Here is a 16574-nt window from a genome sequence, read left to right as displayed (position 1 = left end):
ACTTGAGTGTTTTAATAACTCTCCCTGCAACTTGAACATCTGTTTATTCCCCAAGCAGCCGCTGGTCTTTTTCATGCCATGTAATTTACTGAATGGATTCTTACCAAACAGACATTATAAATACAAAGGTCCCAAGGATTGTGAGCCTCCCTTACTTAGAAATTAGGCACAGTATTGATCTGAGGTCACTCTGGAGCAATGGTCATTACTTGCAAGTACTAGTTGAATATTGCAATATTAATACATGTGTGGAAAGGATCTTAAAATCATCCAGATCACCCCACTTATATTATTTATGAAGAATCAAGGTACCAGTTGATTTTGTATATTATCCTATCTTACATATCTAGGACGAGATTTTAATTCACATTTTCTGAATCTTAGGCTGCTGCTATTTCTGCTATGCCAATTTAAGTGAGAGTTGTAACATTCATTTTAATATCAGGTATGTGGGTGCAGAAACAAATCTAAAAGTCTCTGGAATGGATAAAGTCAGAAGAACAGGGTGGGATTAAAGAAGGGGTATCCAAACTTCAGGGGGGAAAAAAGCCAGCAAGTACAGGTAATTGCATGTATAAATTGGTTTAGTCTTAGTTCATTTAAAATATACTAATGGCAAAGTTTTGAGAAAGAAAAAAGGAAAAAGCTTAGTTTAGTGGCAAGATGAAAGGAGTTTGTCATGAACTTTAAGTAGACATCCTCTCAGTTGGCTTTCAATGTAGTTTGTAAAGTCTCAGATCTCAGTGGGAACTAGTTTACCTAAGAAGTCTAGTTTTAACTTTTGAGGCATATAGTATTATCTAACTTCTCCTAGATTCACCATTATCATCTTCTGTCTCTATATAAACCTGTCTCCTCTTTGTTCCAAGTGAACTCCTGAAACAGGAAGTGTTTTCTGCTTCAAACTGCTTTGGTGAAAGTCTATAAAATCTAGCAGTTAAAAAATATCTGATTTCAGGCAGCATGTTACTTAATGGTCTTTCTATGTAAAATATACTTGGAAATGTATGAAACCTTCAGCCTCTAGCTACATCATGTTCACCAACCTTTGAAAAATGTTTGGCCTTGGTGGTGTGGAACAAGGGTTATTTATATCTGTATAACTGAAATGAAGAACTGAAAATGAGAGGCTATTTCATTTTTATTCTGGACAATCTCCATTAGAAAATTGGAATATATTATGTTTCTCTATAGCCATTTCCTCTCCCCTTATATTCTATCCCTTTATCCTAACCACTGTAAGGAGACAATGCCCACATTCCTTTCCACTTTTGTTTCCCACTAATCATCTATCATGATTCTCAAATGTTGTTCAGTCCTTCAGTCATCATGATGTTTTTGAAAAAGGTTACCATTCCCTTTCCCTTCAAAACTTGTTGGAAGTTAGCTGTGAATTTTTTTTTTAGGTATTTTATAAACTGAGGAGTCAATCTTCAAATAGCTGAATTTTTGTTTCTTTCTATGAAGATTTGCATCTTCTAAGCAAATTTCTAAGTCATAAGAATTAATCTCCATTTGAATCAATTAAGATATCTGGAAAGACCATGGGGAAATATTTGACCACTGTGAGCAGGGAAGTGATAAAACAGGGAACTATCTGGTAGTGGACTGCCACTAAATTTTTTCATGCAGAAAAAATCTCACTTTGAATTTGATCACTGTATTTTTTCCTAGTTCTCCTCCCATCTGGAAATGTCAGAGATCTTCCAGAAATCAGACTGAATGGCCTGGAATAATCAGTCAGTCATAACTGAATTCATACTACAGGGTCTCTCCAGTTCTTGGGAACTCCAGATCTTCTATTTCCTGTTTTTCTCCGTAGTCTATGCAGCCACTGTACTGGGTAACCTCCTTACTGTGCTCACCATCGTGTCAGAGCCATGCCTTCACCCCCCATGTACTTTTTGCTGGGCAATCTCTCCTTCATTGACATGTCTCTGGCTTCATTCACCACCCCCAAAATGATTGCAGATTTTCTTAGTGAGCACAAAGCCATCTCTTTGGAAGGCTTCATCACCCAGATATTTTTCCTGCATCTGTTAGGGGGTGCTGAGATTGTACTGCTGATATCTATGTCTTTTGATAGATATGTGGCTATATGTAAACCTCTATGTTACTTAACCATTATGAGCCGAAGAATGTGCATTGGGCTGGTAACACTTTCCTGGATTGTTGGCATCTTCCATGCTCTGAGTCAGTTAGCATTTACTGCGAATCTGCCCTTCTGTGGACCCAATGAAGTGGACAGCTTCTTTTGTGACCTCCCCTTGGTGATCAAACTCGCCTGTGTAGACACATACATTCTGGGAGTGTTCATGATCTCAACCAGTGGTATGATTGCCCTGGGGTGTTTCATCCTCTTGGTGATTTCCTACACTATCATCCTGGTCACTGTTCGGCAACATTCCTCTGGTGGGTCCTCCAAAGCACTCTCCACTTGCAGTGCCCACTTCACTGTTGTGACCCTTTTCTTTGGCCCGTGCATTTTCATCTATGTCTGGCCTTTCACAAACTTCCCAATAGACAAAGTGCTCTCTATTTTATACCATTTTCACTCCCCTCTTGAATCCAGTGATCTATACCCTTAGAAATAAAGATGTCAAGGATTCCATGAGAAAACTTAGTAGCCATATCTTTAAGTCTAGGAAGACTGATCATACCCCTTGATTTCCTCATACAAAAATGAAATACTTGTTCTGCATTTATCCTCCTCATTCAGTTGGTCAACAAAGTGATGCTACTGCAAGAAACTGGTAAGTTCATGGAAGAACTACTTATATAATCAGTCTCAGCAGTCACTGAGTTCTGGTCATGTTAATTGTTCCTCATACAATATAACATTAACTACAGGGCACCATCAAACCTATACTCAGCATTTTACTGCACAGAGACCCGCTTTTTGGAATATTCAACTTATGTCAGATATAAACATTTATTTGAGTATTCCTTCTCCTGAGACATATGCATGTTTTAAGAGTAGATTTTCTCCTAGTCTCTTGTAATAGCCTCTAAGAAAAGAGGCAAGTGTGAAAGCACCAACACTTAGTATAGTACCCTGTACACTGAAGTTATAATGAGATTTTTTGTTGCTGACAAAGGTGCTGATGAATGGATTATTTTAGTTCGAAGGTCAGGAAAAAGTGGAAGGTTCTTGGTAAGTAAAAATATTTGGTATTTAATGTTTTTGTAACCCATCTTTGATGAGAATAAAAATGTACCTTATTTATATTCTGTCCCTAAGTTCCCTAGAGTGGATTTTCCAATTTTAAAACAGTATAATTAACTCCAGAAAATTCTTGTAGTCTTGTATATATTAAAGATTAATATGTGGTATACAGCAAATTCCATCCACACTCCGATTCTGGAAGATGAAACTAAGACCCAAGGACACAGCTTTTTCAGGGTCATGCTAATTAGAGGCAGGATCTAAGTCATTCACCTACAAATAGAGATATATGTTTATTTTCTAAGCAGTAACAAGTTATTTTGGTGCTATAATGTTTGTTGTATTGTTTTTATAATCAAAAGGTATTTTATAAATAGTAATGTCCTAAAGGATCTGAGCCATTTTCCCCCTGGTTAAACACAGTATTTGACTTAAGGGACCTATGAAGTAGTGGTCTCTCAACATATTTGATATAGTTAGTAACTGGAGTTTTTAAAACATAGAAATCATCTAGCAGTATCTATTTACTTTGCAGATGATAGAATTGAGAATCAGGGAATAAAGTAACTTTCCCAAGTTCATACATCTATATGATGATAGAGTCTATCCTAGAATGTGCCTGTCTTCTCTCTCTCTCTTTCGTGTCCTCTCTCTCTCTGTCTCCCTCCCTCTGTCTTGCCATCTCTCTCTCTCAACTGAACAAGGGCTAGGTTATCTTCAAGAGCATTTGGTCATTGTCATTCTGAGAATTACACATAGAAGAAATGTTTAATGCATATAAGTGGACTAACTGTAACCACAAATAATTATCCAACTGCCTGCCATTGTCAAAGTTTGCATAATATTGTAATATTGTACAAGCTTGGGTTTAGATAAAGACAGATGAATATATAGAGATGACCAATGGGATAAATACATTGTAAAGAGTTGAAAGAAAGATAAACCAGTCATTAGGGGAATGGATGAGCCGATAAATGGCAAAGCAGATGGATGGGGGTTGGATGTATAGCAAGATAGACAAATACTTAAAATCATAAATAAGTGAATAAGTATCTTACTATATTGACTCAATAGTCTGTGTATTGAATCTATACAACTGTAAATTACAACTGTCACTTGTTTAAAATTATTTGAAAGGTTATTGGATTTAGTAAAGTCAAAATGGGATACTCTTAAATGTGTTTCTTGTGATGAAGTACGAGTTCAGTTTAGTAATATGTTTAATGGTCACTTGAGAGATCTACCAATGAATTAACATTAGTAAAAAAAATTATAATTTAAATACCTTTTGTTTATTTATGACTCTATTATAAATCTGTTCTCCCACCTTCTCAACTCTGTTGATTAGATCAAGTTTCCAAGTTGAGTCTTTCATATTTCATTTTGATCGATAGCATATGGTTGGCTGATCAGGGTAAGGAATGTTACATATTTTTTGTCAGACTACATATTTGGTAGTATATATGCATCTTAACATATATGCATCTTAACATTCACATTGCTAGAATTATACCCATATAAATGTCATGAGTTTCATTACATGAAAATTTACATGTGCTTTAAAATAATACATTATATGTTACATTATATGTTAAAAAAAAGAAGAAGATAGTAGGAAGGGAAAAATGAAGGGGGGATATTGGGGGGGAGACGAACCATGAGAGACTATGGACTCTGAGAAACAAGCTGAGGGTTCTAGAGGGGAGGGGGTTGGGGTGATGGGTTAGCCTGGTTAAAAAAAATAATAAAATAATACATTATATGTTAAAAAAGAAGAAGAAGAAGGTAATAGGGAAAAATGAAGGGGGGTAATCGGAGGGGGAGACGAACCGTGAGAGACTATGGACTCTGAGAAACAAACTGAGGGTTCTAGAGGGGAGGGGGGTGGGGGGATGAGTTAGCCTGGTGATGGGTATTAAAGAGGGCACGTATTGAATGGAGCACTGGGTGTTATATGCAAACAGTGAATCATGGAACACTACAATAACAACAACAACAAAGATTCCAAGTATTAGGAAAACAACGTCGGGAAATTAACCCCAGAGACAAAAACTAGAGTTTGGCATAAGCATCAACCTAAGAAAATTTTAGTAAAGGACTCTCCCATTCTCCATTCTAAGCCCTCCACCTACAGGGTCCTCTCCCTCCTTGCCTCATGTTCTCTGCTGACAGTAAGTTATCTGAGCATGCTTTGTTACCTAACATTCTTATTATCATGAAAAAGAAGGCTAACACTGATTCCCAACCGTTCACTGTAAAAGATAAACCTAGCAATTTCAGGAAATAACCTAATTTTATGATGCCATCTCTTCACCTCGAAGAGTCATAAACCTAATTGAAACTGTGTGTAGTGTGGTTCAGTAGAGCACTTTTGTTCTTCTCTTTTTTATTCTTTAAGTAAGTAGATGCCCTGTTCTCCATCTACCTCTGTTGAGCTTGTTTTACAAGTTGATCTCTAATTACAGTCTAATAAATGAAACCAGGAATAAATGTATATAGGGATTTCAAAATACTTAATATTGTTCAAAAATTAAATGTACACATACAAAATAAAATTGAGATTTGTTTGAGACTGGATGAGCTACAGGAGTGAGCCATCAGCCCCAAACAGAGTTCCTGGTACCAAAATCCCTTTAGAGGTATTTCTCTCCCAGCAAAAAAAAAAAAAAAAAAAAAAAAAAAATCCATTGTTCCTGCTCAAAGAACTACTGTCCCCTACTCATTCTAGGAGCCACAAGGATAATCAGGAATGTGGCCTTTCATTTGATGATGCTGATGATGTAGCTGGGGATTTGTGACACTTCATTATCAAAAACATGACAAAAAGTGATTTGTTTCATGTGCCATTGTTTTCTGGTCAGTTACCACTTTGTGCTTCCCCCCACCTTTTGTTCCAGAAAACCTACTTAGAAGGTGATGTTACAGTTTGCATTTCAAAAAATTGTAATGATTTTAGAACCAAGACATAGTACAGTTTTATAACACCCCCCTTCAAGGTTTAACCTAAGCCCCACCTCTTCAGAGGAGGCTTTTTCAATTCTTTTATTAACTTCTCTCTACTTTTTTCAGAGCTAATATTTCCTGCATTATTAATTTTATACATTGCTTTAGATTGTTGCTTAACCATTTCTTAGGTCTGTGTCTTTTCCTCTTCTAATTTATAAGCATTTTAAGAACAGAAACTTTGCCCTTGCTTGTTTTTGTTGTTGTTATTCATTTGCTTGTTAATTTGTTTTTAGTATCTACCGTAGTATTTGATTCAGAGCACAGTTAAAAGCAGCAATTTGGTACAATTTTTAAAGTAATTATGTTTTTCCCCCTACTATCTTTTTTTTTTAATGTATAATGTATTATTTGTTTCAGAGATACAGGTCTGTGATTCAACAGTCTTGCACAATTCACAGCACTACCATGGCACATGCCCTCCCCGATGTCTATCACCCAGCCACCCCATCCCTCCCACCCCCCACCACTCCAGCAACCCTCAGTTTGTTTCCTGAGATTAAGAATGCCTCATATCAGTGAGATCATATGATACAGCACTGGGTGTTATATGCAAACAATGAATCATGGAACCCTATATCAAAAACTAATGATGTAATGTATGGTGATTAACATAACATAGTAAAATAAAATTAAGAAAAAAAAGTAATTATGTTTTTCTAAATGTCCTTTTGTGTTTTCTTTGTTACTATTCCACCATTCTTTGACTGTATCATAGTAATCATAGAAATGTTGAGGTAGAGAGAATTTCAGAGATAAGTAGTTGCCCCTATCAAATTCTGCCCCCATCAAATTCTGCCATTAATTATGGGACCTTGTACAAACCTCTGATCTGATTGGATCTTCTATGAGGTCCTTTCAAGCACTATTATCATGTGTAGGACCTTTGATTGTCAATTCATTTTATCCTGTGGTAGTTCAAGTATAAAACTTCCTAAAAGTCAAGAGAAATTGAGAAGGTCAGAATCTATAGGAAAAGGGACTCTGGTTTAATATCCTTTAAATAATCCTGGAAATCCAGGAAGGTGTGCATCCCATAAATTTTGGTATGTTGTGTTTTCATTTTCATATGTCTTGAGATATATTCTAATATCTGGTTTTCTTTTTTTATACAATGGTTTCAAAAGTATGCTAATTTACACATATTTGTGAATTTTTCCATTTCCTTTTAGTATTGATTTCTAGTTTCATTCCATTGTGGTTGGAAAAGATGGTTGGGATGATTTCGGTCTTCTTAAATTTGTAATGACTTATTTTGTGACCTAGCATGTGATCTCTTCTGGAGAGTGTTTCATGTACACTTGAGAAGAATGTATATTCTGGTTCTGTTGGGTGAAATATTCTGTATATGTCTGTTAGGTCCATTTGGTCTGTAGTGTTGTTGCACCTGCTGTTTCCTTACTGATATTTAGTCTGGATCATCTGTCCATTATCATTTGGGGTATTGAAGTCTACTTTATTGTGTTGCTATCTGTTTCTCCCTTCAGATCTGTCAATGTTAGCTTTATATATTTAGGTGTTCTCATGTGCATATATATTTCTAATTGTTATATCTTCCTGTTGAATTGACCCGTTAGCATTACATAATGACCTTCTTTGCTTTTGTGACAGTTGACTTAAAATCTATTTTTTCTTATATAAGTATATTCCTCCTCTGTTTTGGTTACCATTTGAATGAAATGTATTTTTCCATGCTTTCACTTTGAGCCTGTGTGTGTGTTCTTAAATCTAAAGCAGATACCTTATAGATAGCATATAGTTGGATCTTGCTTTTTATCCCTTCGGTGACCCTATGTCTTTTGTTTGGTGAGTTTAATCTACTTACATTTAAAATAATTATTTTTAGATAAGGACTTACTGTTGCTGTTTTGTTCATTGTTTTCTGTTTTGTAGTTTCTTTTGTTCCTCTTTCTCTCATCATCTTCATTTTCAATGTGCTGCTTTTTTGTAATGGTGTATTTTGATTTTTTCCTCTTTATCTTTTCTTGTATTGCTACAGATTTTATTCTTTGTGGATACCGTGAGGCTCGCAAAAAACTTCTTGTTATAACAGTAGTCTATTTTGGACTGATAACAACTTAACTTTAATTGCATACAAAAACTACACTTTTAACCCCCCTGACACACACTTTGTAGTGTTGTTGTAACAATTTAAGTAGGTAAAATAGCCTGTCTAAAGGCCTCAAAAGAATGGAATGTGGCACATGGGAGGAACAGTAAAATTAGTGTTTAAAAAAAGGAATGCAAAATAGGGCTAAGGAGGTAAGCAAGATTCAAATGATTCATGTCCTACTATACATTGTAATAATTTGTTATTGTATATTCCCTAACCACATTAGTATTTTTTCTGTGATACATAGAATGAAGCCTGTCACATTTTAAGCTTTTAGTAATAAATGTTTGAGAATGAATACATATATCCTCTTCATCAATAGTGAAATGAGCAATGTTAAAATCAGCATCAAATCAGAAATATTTCACCCTTGGAGAGACAAGTGCGGAGCTATAAATGCCTCACTGGGGATGTCTCTTCTATAATCCTTCCTGCTCCCCTCGAGGTATTCTCTGTCACCTTTAATGTAAAGGTTTCCACCAACTTGCATGTCATCCCCCCCAGTGAAAATACACCAAGATGCCATTCAGAACTGACATCAAAAAGCCAGTAAGATTATTTCAGGGTATGGGAGGAGAAGAGATTCTGGGACATAGCTTTAAGATGCAAGGTGATGGAAAAAGAAGACAAGAGGTAAAAGGGAACCCTATTTCCAGAAATTGCTGGGCTAACTGTTCCAAGTCACCTCACCTTATAACCTAAGATTCAGTGTTCTGGTTAAGTAAGCAAATTCAATATCATACAGGAAAGATTGTAAAGAGATAAGAAGAACGAGGATAACTTTTCTTCTGTAGCTCCAGTGTAGTCTTCCAAGTGCAGACTGTATGTTTAGTACCCTGTTATCCACTGTAGAGAAAATAAGTGAGACAAAACTTTCGTCAGATCATCTGAGAAGGCTATAAAAAGTTCTCACAACAGGAACTGGGTAAAAGCTGGCCCATTGCTTAGAGTCTGCTCTCAGTTATTCAGTGCTTCCTCATTCTTTCCAAGACTCTGGCCACTTTCTTTCTTTGAGTACAGTCTCTTTCTACTACTGCTAACCTAACAACTTGTTCTCTGGAAATAGTAAACCACATGCAAGTCCTGAGTTCACTAGGCATTTGTGTTTTTCTCATGTTTGCCCATGCTGTTCCTTCCCTGTGGCATACTTTGCCCCCAATTTTGCTTTCAAGTCTCAGATTCAGCACTGTCTTTGAGAAGGTTTCTCGACTTTGCAGGCACATTTGGACATGCCTTTTCCTAAGTCTCCGTATTATCATATGCAAACTTACATCATGGCCATATGACACTGTGTTGTGATTACTTCTCTTTGTATTAGATAGAATCTCTTTAAGGGTAGGGATAACGTCTTTATTTCCAAAGGACAGAGCACAGTCCCTCAAACAAACACAAACAAACCAAAAAAATCATTTCTGGGAATATCTATACTGAAGGAGGAGATTAAAGTGGCACCTGTTTGACAAAGGCAGAAAATCCTACTTAAGATAATGTCATCTCTCTACTGACTAATACTGAACTATTTACCTATTTCAAGAAAAGGCCAGTTCTATCCTCCTACAATTAAAAATGCATTTGGAAGAGCTAAAGTAGCTCTTCAATGTAAAATAAAATGCAGGTGACCAAAAGCAGATTTCTAATGGAGTACAGTCAAAAGAAAAATCAGGATGTAGGAGAAGAAAGGCATTTAAAAAAAAAAGAAGAAGAAGAAGAAGAAGGAGAAGGAGAAGAGAAGAAGAAAAGAAGAAGAAAGAAGAAGAAGAAGAAGTATAACTGACTTTTTAATATTCCAGTTTGGCTTAAATCCTCATATAAGAATAATTTGTAGGAATATCAATGATCTAAGGAGATACAATGAATGCTATGTTTGTTGAGAGTGAACCATCAAAAGTTAGGGACAAAAGTAGATTGTGTCAAGGTGAGGGTTAGAGCTGGAAGGAAAGTGACAGATGTGGTGATGGAAAAGGCATAATATACATCTTAATTTCTTTATTAAGGATCAGAAACTGCTGGGGTAATATGCATAAGTGGAGTGTACTAGTGTGCAAGACAAAACAGATGAGATCTCTGGTATTAGCCCAATCTAAAAACTCATCTACAGCTTAGAATTCTGGCCTAATGTTGGCAGGTTTGTTTTTCTTTCATTTTTTAAGAAAATCTATCAAGCTGTATTTTCTTATGAAATCTCCCATTATCTAATATTATTAAATTAGTTTGATTTCTTTATAAACTTTTGAGGAAAGACAAAACATGTTGGGAATGCAGTCTGTTGACTTGCAAACTCTGCTAAAAGAATGATGAGAAAGGCGCCTGGGTGGCTCAGTCGTTAAGCATCTGCCTTCAGCTCAGGTCATTATCCCAGGGTCCTGGGATCGAGTCCCACATCGGGCTCCCTGCTCGGCAGGAAGTCTGCTTTTCCCTCTCCCACTCCCCCTGCTGTGTTCCTGCTCTCGCTATCTCCCTCTCTCTGTCAAATAAATAAATAAAATCTTAAAAAAAAAAAAAAAGAATGATGAGAAAACCAGGATAGAAGTTGCTCCAAACTTGCCCCAAACCAGAAGCCTAGTAAGTAGTATAGAGCTGAGTTCAGATTAGACAACCAGGTTTCACTGGTGATATTCACAGTCCCCACTCTAAGAGTTCGTAGTCTTGTGTGTACCACAGACCCCTCTGAGCTTCAGTGAAGCTCGCAGCCTCCTCATTAGAATAATATTGCAAACACACAAACTAAAATACATAGGAGCATAAGGAAAACCAATTACACTGAATTATAGTTATCATGTGCTATATAGACAGTTTGGGGTTTAACTGATTCCCCTGGAATGTGCTTTACCACATAAACGCCCAGATAGAAATTAGATATTTATCCTACAGCTTCAGGGATATCTTTGCCAGATGAAATGTCTGACTTGATGCTATAATTGCGTGGTTACAATTTCAGTAGTTTCTTAAACAATACTTCTACCAAGTCTCTAGATAAACTATTCCCTTATATTTTCATAAATGTGGACAAAATCTTTCTGCCTGTAGTTGTAACTTTATTAATGTGCTAAATATAAAGTGAATAGGTAGTTGTCACCATTCATTTCCCAGTTAATGTTTGTAATAAATCTAGTTAAATAAGAATTTTAAGCATTTCACTACTGTCTTTAGAATGGGTAAAAGATAAAGAGAGACAAAATATGTGAACAATATTTTATCACTTTTAATCATATAAATTTTACTTAAAAACATTGTGATAAAACTATTAATTATTTTCCCCTTTCATTCCATCTTGGTATATATTTCTAAAATTAATAAGAAATTTCTAAAATATAATACTTCCTTTGAAAAACACAGACTTACAAAGGACAACATTAACTACATCAATGCACCAAAAATTAATAATGCCAATTATTACTTAATCAAATATTTTAACATTAGTTAATGTTAGGTAAGTTGACACATCCTAATAGTCTTACAATCATGTTCTTGAAGTTCAGGTAAGCATATCTATTTCCATTCCATTTACCCTGTCACTTATGTATGTCTAACACAATGGCAAAATAATAATATTATTAGTTAGCATCCATTAAAACTTTAATGAGTGCCAAGCACTGCTAATTATGTTACATGTCCTTTTGTTTAATTTTTACAACATTCCTAGTGGTTAAATACTAAGTCCACATTTTATAGATGAAAAAACAGTCTTAGAAACATTAAGAATATGTGCTCAAAGTTGCACAACAAGAAAGTGGTGAGACTGGAATTCCACCTACAACAGACTGGTCCCATCTAATTGCTAGATATATATTTCTTAAAAACAGAGGAACAGATCTTGTACATTAATGTATCACAAGCACCCAGAAAAGACCTTAAACAGAGTAGGTGCTCAATGAATAGTTATTGAACTAAAGACTTTTCAGAAGTAGGGTTCGTATTTAAAAACAAACATGTGGAGGTTCCTCAAAAAGTTAAAAATAGAACTACCCTATAATCTAGCAATTTCACTACTAGGTATTTGTACAAAGGATACAAACATAGTGATTCAAAGGGGCATATGCATCCCAATGTTTATAGCAACAATGTCCACAATAGCCAAATATGGAAAGAGCCCAGATGTCCATTGACAGATGAATGGATAAAGAAGATGTGGTATATATATATACAATGGAATACTATTCAGCCATCACAAAATGAAATCTTGCCATTTGCAATGAGGTAGATGGAACTAGAGTGTATTATGCTAAGTGAAATAAGTCAGAGAAAGACAAATACCATATGATTTCACTCATGTGGAATTTAGGAAACAAAACTGATGAACATGGGAGAAGGGAAGGAAAATAAGATAAAAACAGAAAGGGAGACAAACCACAAGAGACTCTTAACTATAGGAAACAAACTGAGGGTTGCTGGAGGGGAGGTGGGTGGGGTAATGAGGTAATTGAGTAATGGGCATTAAGGAGGGCATGTGATGTAATGAGCACTGGGTATTATATGCAACTGATGAATCACTAAATTCTACCCCTGAAACTAATAATTCATTTTATGTTAACTAACTTGAATTTAAATAAAATCTAAAATAAAATTAAAATAAAATTAAAAAATTGAAACAAAGATGATAATTTTTACTGAAGAATGGAATTGAGACAAAAGGACATTTTTACCTTAAATTTTTCTCATTTGTCTGATTGACCCTGAGGCAAGAAGGAAGAGTTTATGATTTGGTTTAAAATGAACTAGTATTTTAAACTAGAATATGGTTTTATACCTAACTCCAACACTACATTTCTTCATAAACCTCTGCCACATTATTTAATTTCATATATCAAATATTTGGCTTAGAGATTGTGTTGAAGCATGTTGAAACTTTAAAAATCCAGAATAAATGTAAGAAGCTATTAATACCAGTAATGCTAAAGTGTCTAAATGCATCATAACAGATTGTTTCCTAAACTATTTTCATATACTTTAGTCAGTTCAAAGAGATACAGCCTATCAGTATATTGTTATTCATAAAAATCACAAAGTATCTGGCAATCTAATCTAATTTTTTCCAACTCTCCATGTTAGCAATGGAAAATTGGAAAGTGTTCTTTTGTTTTTCTGCCATATGTCTTAAGAAGCCACAAAGAGACATCCTAAAACTAGAATATCAAATTTTGTGAGCTACTGGTTTCACATGAATGCAGTTATTCTTTCAAGTGTAAAGGCATACTACTTACAAATAAGATGCATTTTCAGTCTGAGTCTGTGCATTTTTAGTCTATTCTGTCTACTTTCCATAAAATAGTCACAACAAACAGTATTATTATTATCTTCACAATAGAAATTAAAAAGGCTAGAGAGATAAAGTGAATATCCTAGGATAACACAACTAGGAAATGACAGATCCAAAATTTAATTCTGAGGTGTATGTATTTTTAGAGAAATGATCTTTGCCCCTTACAGTGATTCAGTCTTGAACCAGCTCTATGAATTCTCTGCATCTTAGGTTCTCCATCAGCTGTTAGGGAAATGATTTGGTCAGCTGATTTCCAAAGACCATCTTGTAATAAAAAATATCTTTAACACAATCAGTGATAAACCAGAATAGAGAGAATTGTGCTATATATTTTTTAAATTAGTTTCATCTTTTCTTCCTATAGGCTACATTATATTGAAAATGAGAAACAAAACTCATACTAAGACTAATAATATTTTGGAATATTTTATTTTGGAAATGACAGACTTGTCATGAATTAAATAGTTAATTTTCCAAACATTTAGTCTTGATATTAAATGAATTCATCATATCTCTGATATTCAGCCAGGTTTTAAAAGTTAATCAGACTTGAGTGGTTTACTTTCTACAGTTTAAACTTCACAAATGGCCATTAATCAGTTATTTCCTATATTAAGTATCAAGTGTGGTAGTGATGTGTACACTTCTTAACAAACCATACTGTTAAATTTCAGATCCTCCAAACTGTTCTGTTTTGTTCAAAGTTGACTCAAAACTCAAAACAGTTGGATGTAATAAATCAGGATTGTTCAGCTTTATTCAGAAGAATCTCTTCACAATATTAATTTCCCCACAAAAATATTCCCAATGCTATGAAAAAAAAACCTCACTATGCCCAACACCCTTAAAGTTCTACAAGAGGACACCATCAGAGTACCACAAGGCTGCCACTGGGTGGCAATATTCTGGGTTAGAAGACAAGAGAACAGTATTTTATCTCAGGCTTCTCTAAGTTGACTGAGGTATGTTGATAGGACTCAGGGATATATGAAGCCCTGAATTTATGTTTTGATGATATGTGCATTTTTCTATGAAAATAACCTCTAGATTTCAACAGATTTTCAAATGTATCTATAATCTCAAAAGGCTTGCAAACATCTCAATAAATTTTAGGCAAGATATTTCGCATCTCTCAACCCCGGTTTCTTATTTTTGTGAGTTTAGACTAAAGGACTTGAAGATTCTAAGTTTAATTTTCCATTGCTATAAGGACTAAACTGATGATGTAAATCTCAGACAGGAGATTCATTGCACTGGGTATCTTGGAGTAGTTTTCCCAAGATTCAAGTTTTGATTATTTAGTTTCTTCTTCACAGCTGTCTTCACTTCCTGATTTCTCAAGGTGTAGATAAGTGGATTCAGAAACGGGGTGAAGATGGTATAGAAAACAGACAGAACTTTGTCTACCAGGAAGTTGGTGAAAGGCCACACATAGATAAAGATGCAGGGCCCAAAGAACATTAACACAACTATGAAATGTGCAGTGCAGGTAGAAAAAGCCTTAGATGTTCCTGTAGAGGAGTGGTCCTTGATTGTGACAAGAACAATGATAAAGGAGGTGAGCAAAAGCAGAAAACTTCCAAGAGCAATCACACCACTGGTAGAGATCATGAAGATTCCAAGAACATATATATCTATACAAGCAAGCTGAATAACCAAAGGAAGGTCACAGAAGAAACTGTCTACAACATTGGGACCACAGAAGGGTAAATAGAGGGTAAAAGCTAACTGGCTCGTTGTATGCAGGAAGCCCACTGTCCAAGAGGTTACCACAAGCCCAACACATACTCTTTGGCTCATAATTGTTGAATAATGGAGAGGTTTGCATATGGCAATGTACCTGTCAAAAGACATGGAGATCAGCAGCACAATCTCAGTCCCAGTGAAGAGGTGCAAAAAGAAGATCTGGGAAATGCAGCCCTCAAAGGAGATGGTCTTACGCTCAGCAAAGAAGTCCATGATCATCTTTGGAGTGGCAAAGGAGGACAGGCACATGTCAATGAGAGACAGGTTGCTGAGGAGGAAATACGTAGGGGAGTGAAGGTGTGGGGTGGATAGTACTGTGAGCAAAATCAGGCCATTGCCCAACATAGTTATCAAATAGAAACCAGAAAAGATCACAAAGAAAAAAGTCTGGAGCTCAGGAGAATCAGTAAGTCCAAGTAACACAAATTCAGACACTCTAGAATGGTTGAACCCCTCCATTGATCTGCAGACTGCTCTGTAATGACAAAATAAGACAAAATGACATAAATAGAAAATGTGACACTTTTATAATTACATATGAAGGAGTTATGATATCAATTAATAATTCACTAGAACATTGATTACCTAAAAGCCAACTATAACTATCTCAGTAAATATTTTTCCTTTTGGAACAAACTTAACATTTGCTATCAGCATTTCAGATGGACAACTTCTTGGTTTTGACCAACATCTCAGTACATTTTGGGTTATACTTATCATATACCCACACAATAATATTCCCATTCTGAATACTGACTAAAGGAGTTACATAATCCATGTTTATAGAGTAAGATTACACTAAGTTAGTGTGCTCTACTTAATAAGTCAGGTATATGAAAGTTTAAATGAAGGTTGAAATCTCCAAACTTTCTGTTAAACAACAACAATAAAAATATAATTATGTCAAATCCATTATTGCTGAATGCTGGATGTAACTAATAGTTTAACATAACAATTTCAGAAGACCCATTAAATATCCTATGAGGGTAATAAATGATTATTTTAGTGGTCTAAAAGCTACAGAAAAATCCAGTTCCATTCTTACTTCACTTGCAAATTTTCAAATTGTTTTGTCACTATTGATAAGTATTATTTTTAATATGTAATATATAAATTTCTTAAGTCCATAAAACTATTGATAACTAAAAGGTATACCTGAAACATATGAGTTATTCTCGACTTTATTTTATGATCTCAAAGAAACATTTAAAAAAGAGAGAATATCCCTCCTTTACATCTCATGATATTCCAACAAAGCTATTTTTTTCGACTAGGAAAAAAATAGA

General features: G+C 35.1%; 2 protein-coding genes across 2 annotated transcripts; one reads left to right on the top strand and one right to left on the bottom strand.

The window, feature by feature from the left end:
* The first annotated feature begins 1722 nt into the window (after window positions 1–1722).
* On the top strand, window positions 1723–2667 carry LOC110585369 (olfactory receptor 4K3-like). The gene is given in 3 exon segments (XM_044918163.1): window positions 1723–1888; window positions 1891–2536; window positions 2538–2667. Coding segments are annotated over 3 exon segments (942 nt in total).
* A 12120-nt stretch (window positions 2668–14787) lies between these two features.
* LOC110585528 (olfactory receptor 4K2-like) lies at window positions 14788–15747 on the bottom strand. The gene has a single exon (XM_021695713.2). The coding sequence runs from the start codon at window positions 15745–15747 to the stop codon at window positions 14788–14790; it is 960 nt and encodes a 319-aa protein (XP_021551388.1).
* Between the last annotated feature and the right edge of the window lie 827 nt (window positions 15748–16574).

This window comes from Neomonachus schauinslandi, chromosome 9 (genome assembly GCF_002201575.2).
Source record: "Neomonachus schauinslandi chromosome 9, ASM220157v2, whole genome shotgun sequence".
Taxonomy (NCBI): Eukaryota; Metazoa; Chordata; class Mammalia; order Carnivora; family Phocidae; genus Neomonachus; species Neomonachus schauinslandi.
Note: the sequence above shows the minus strand (reverse complement) of the source record. Positions and strands in the feature narration are given on the sequence as shown.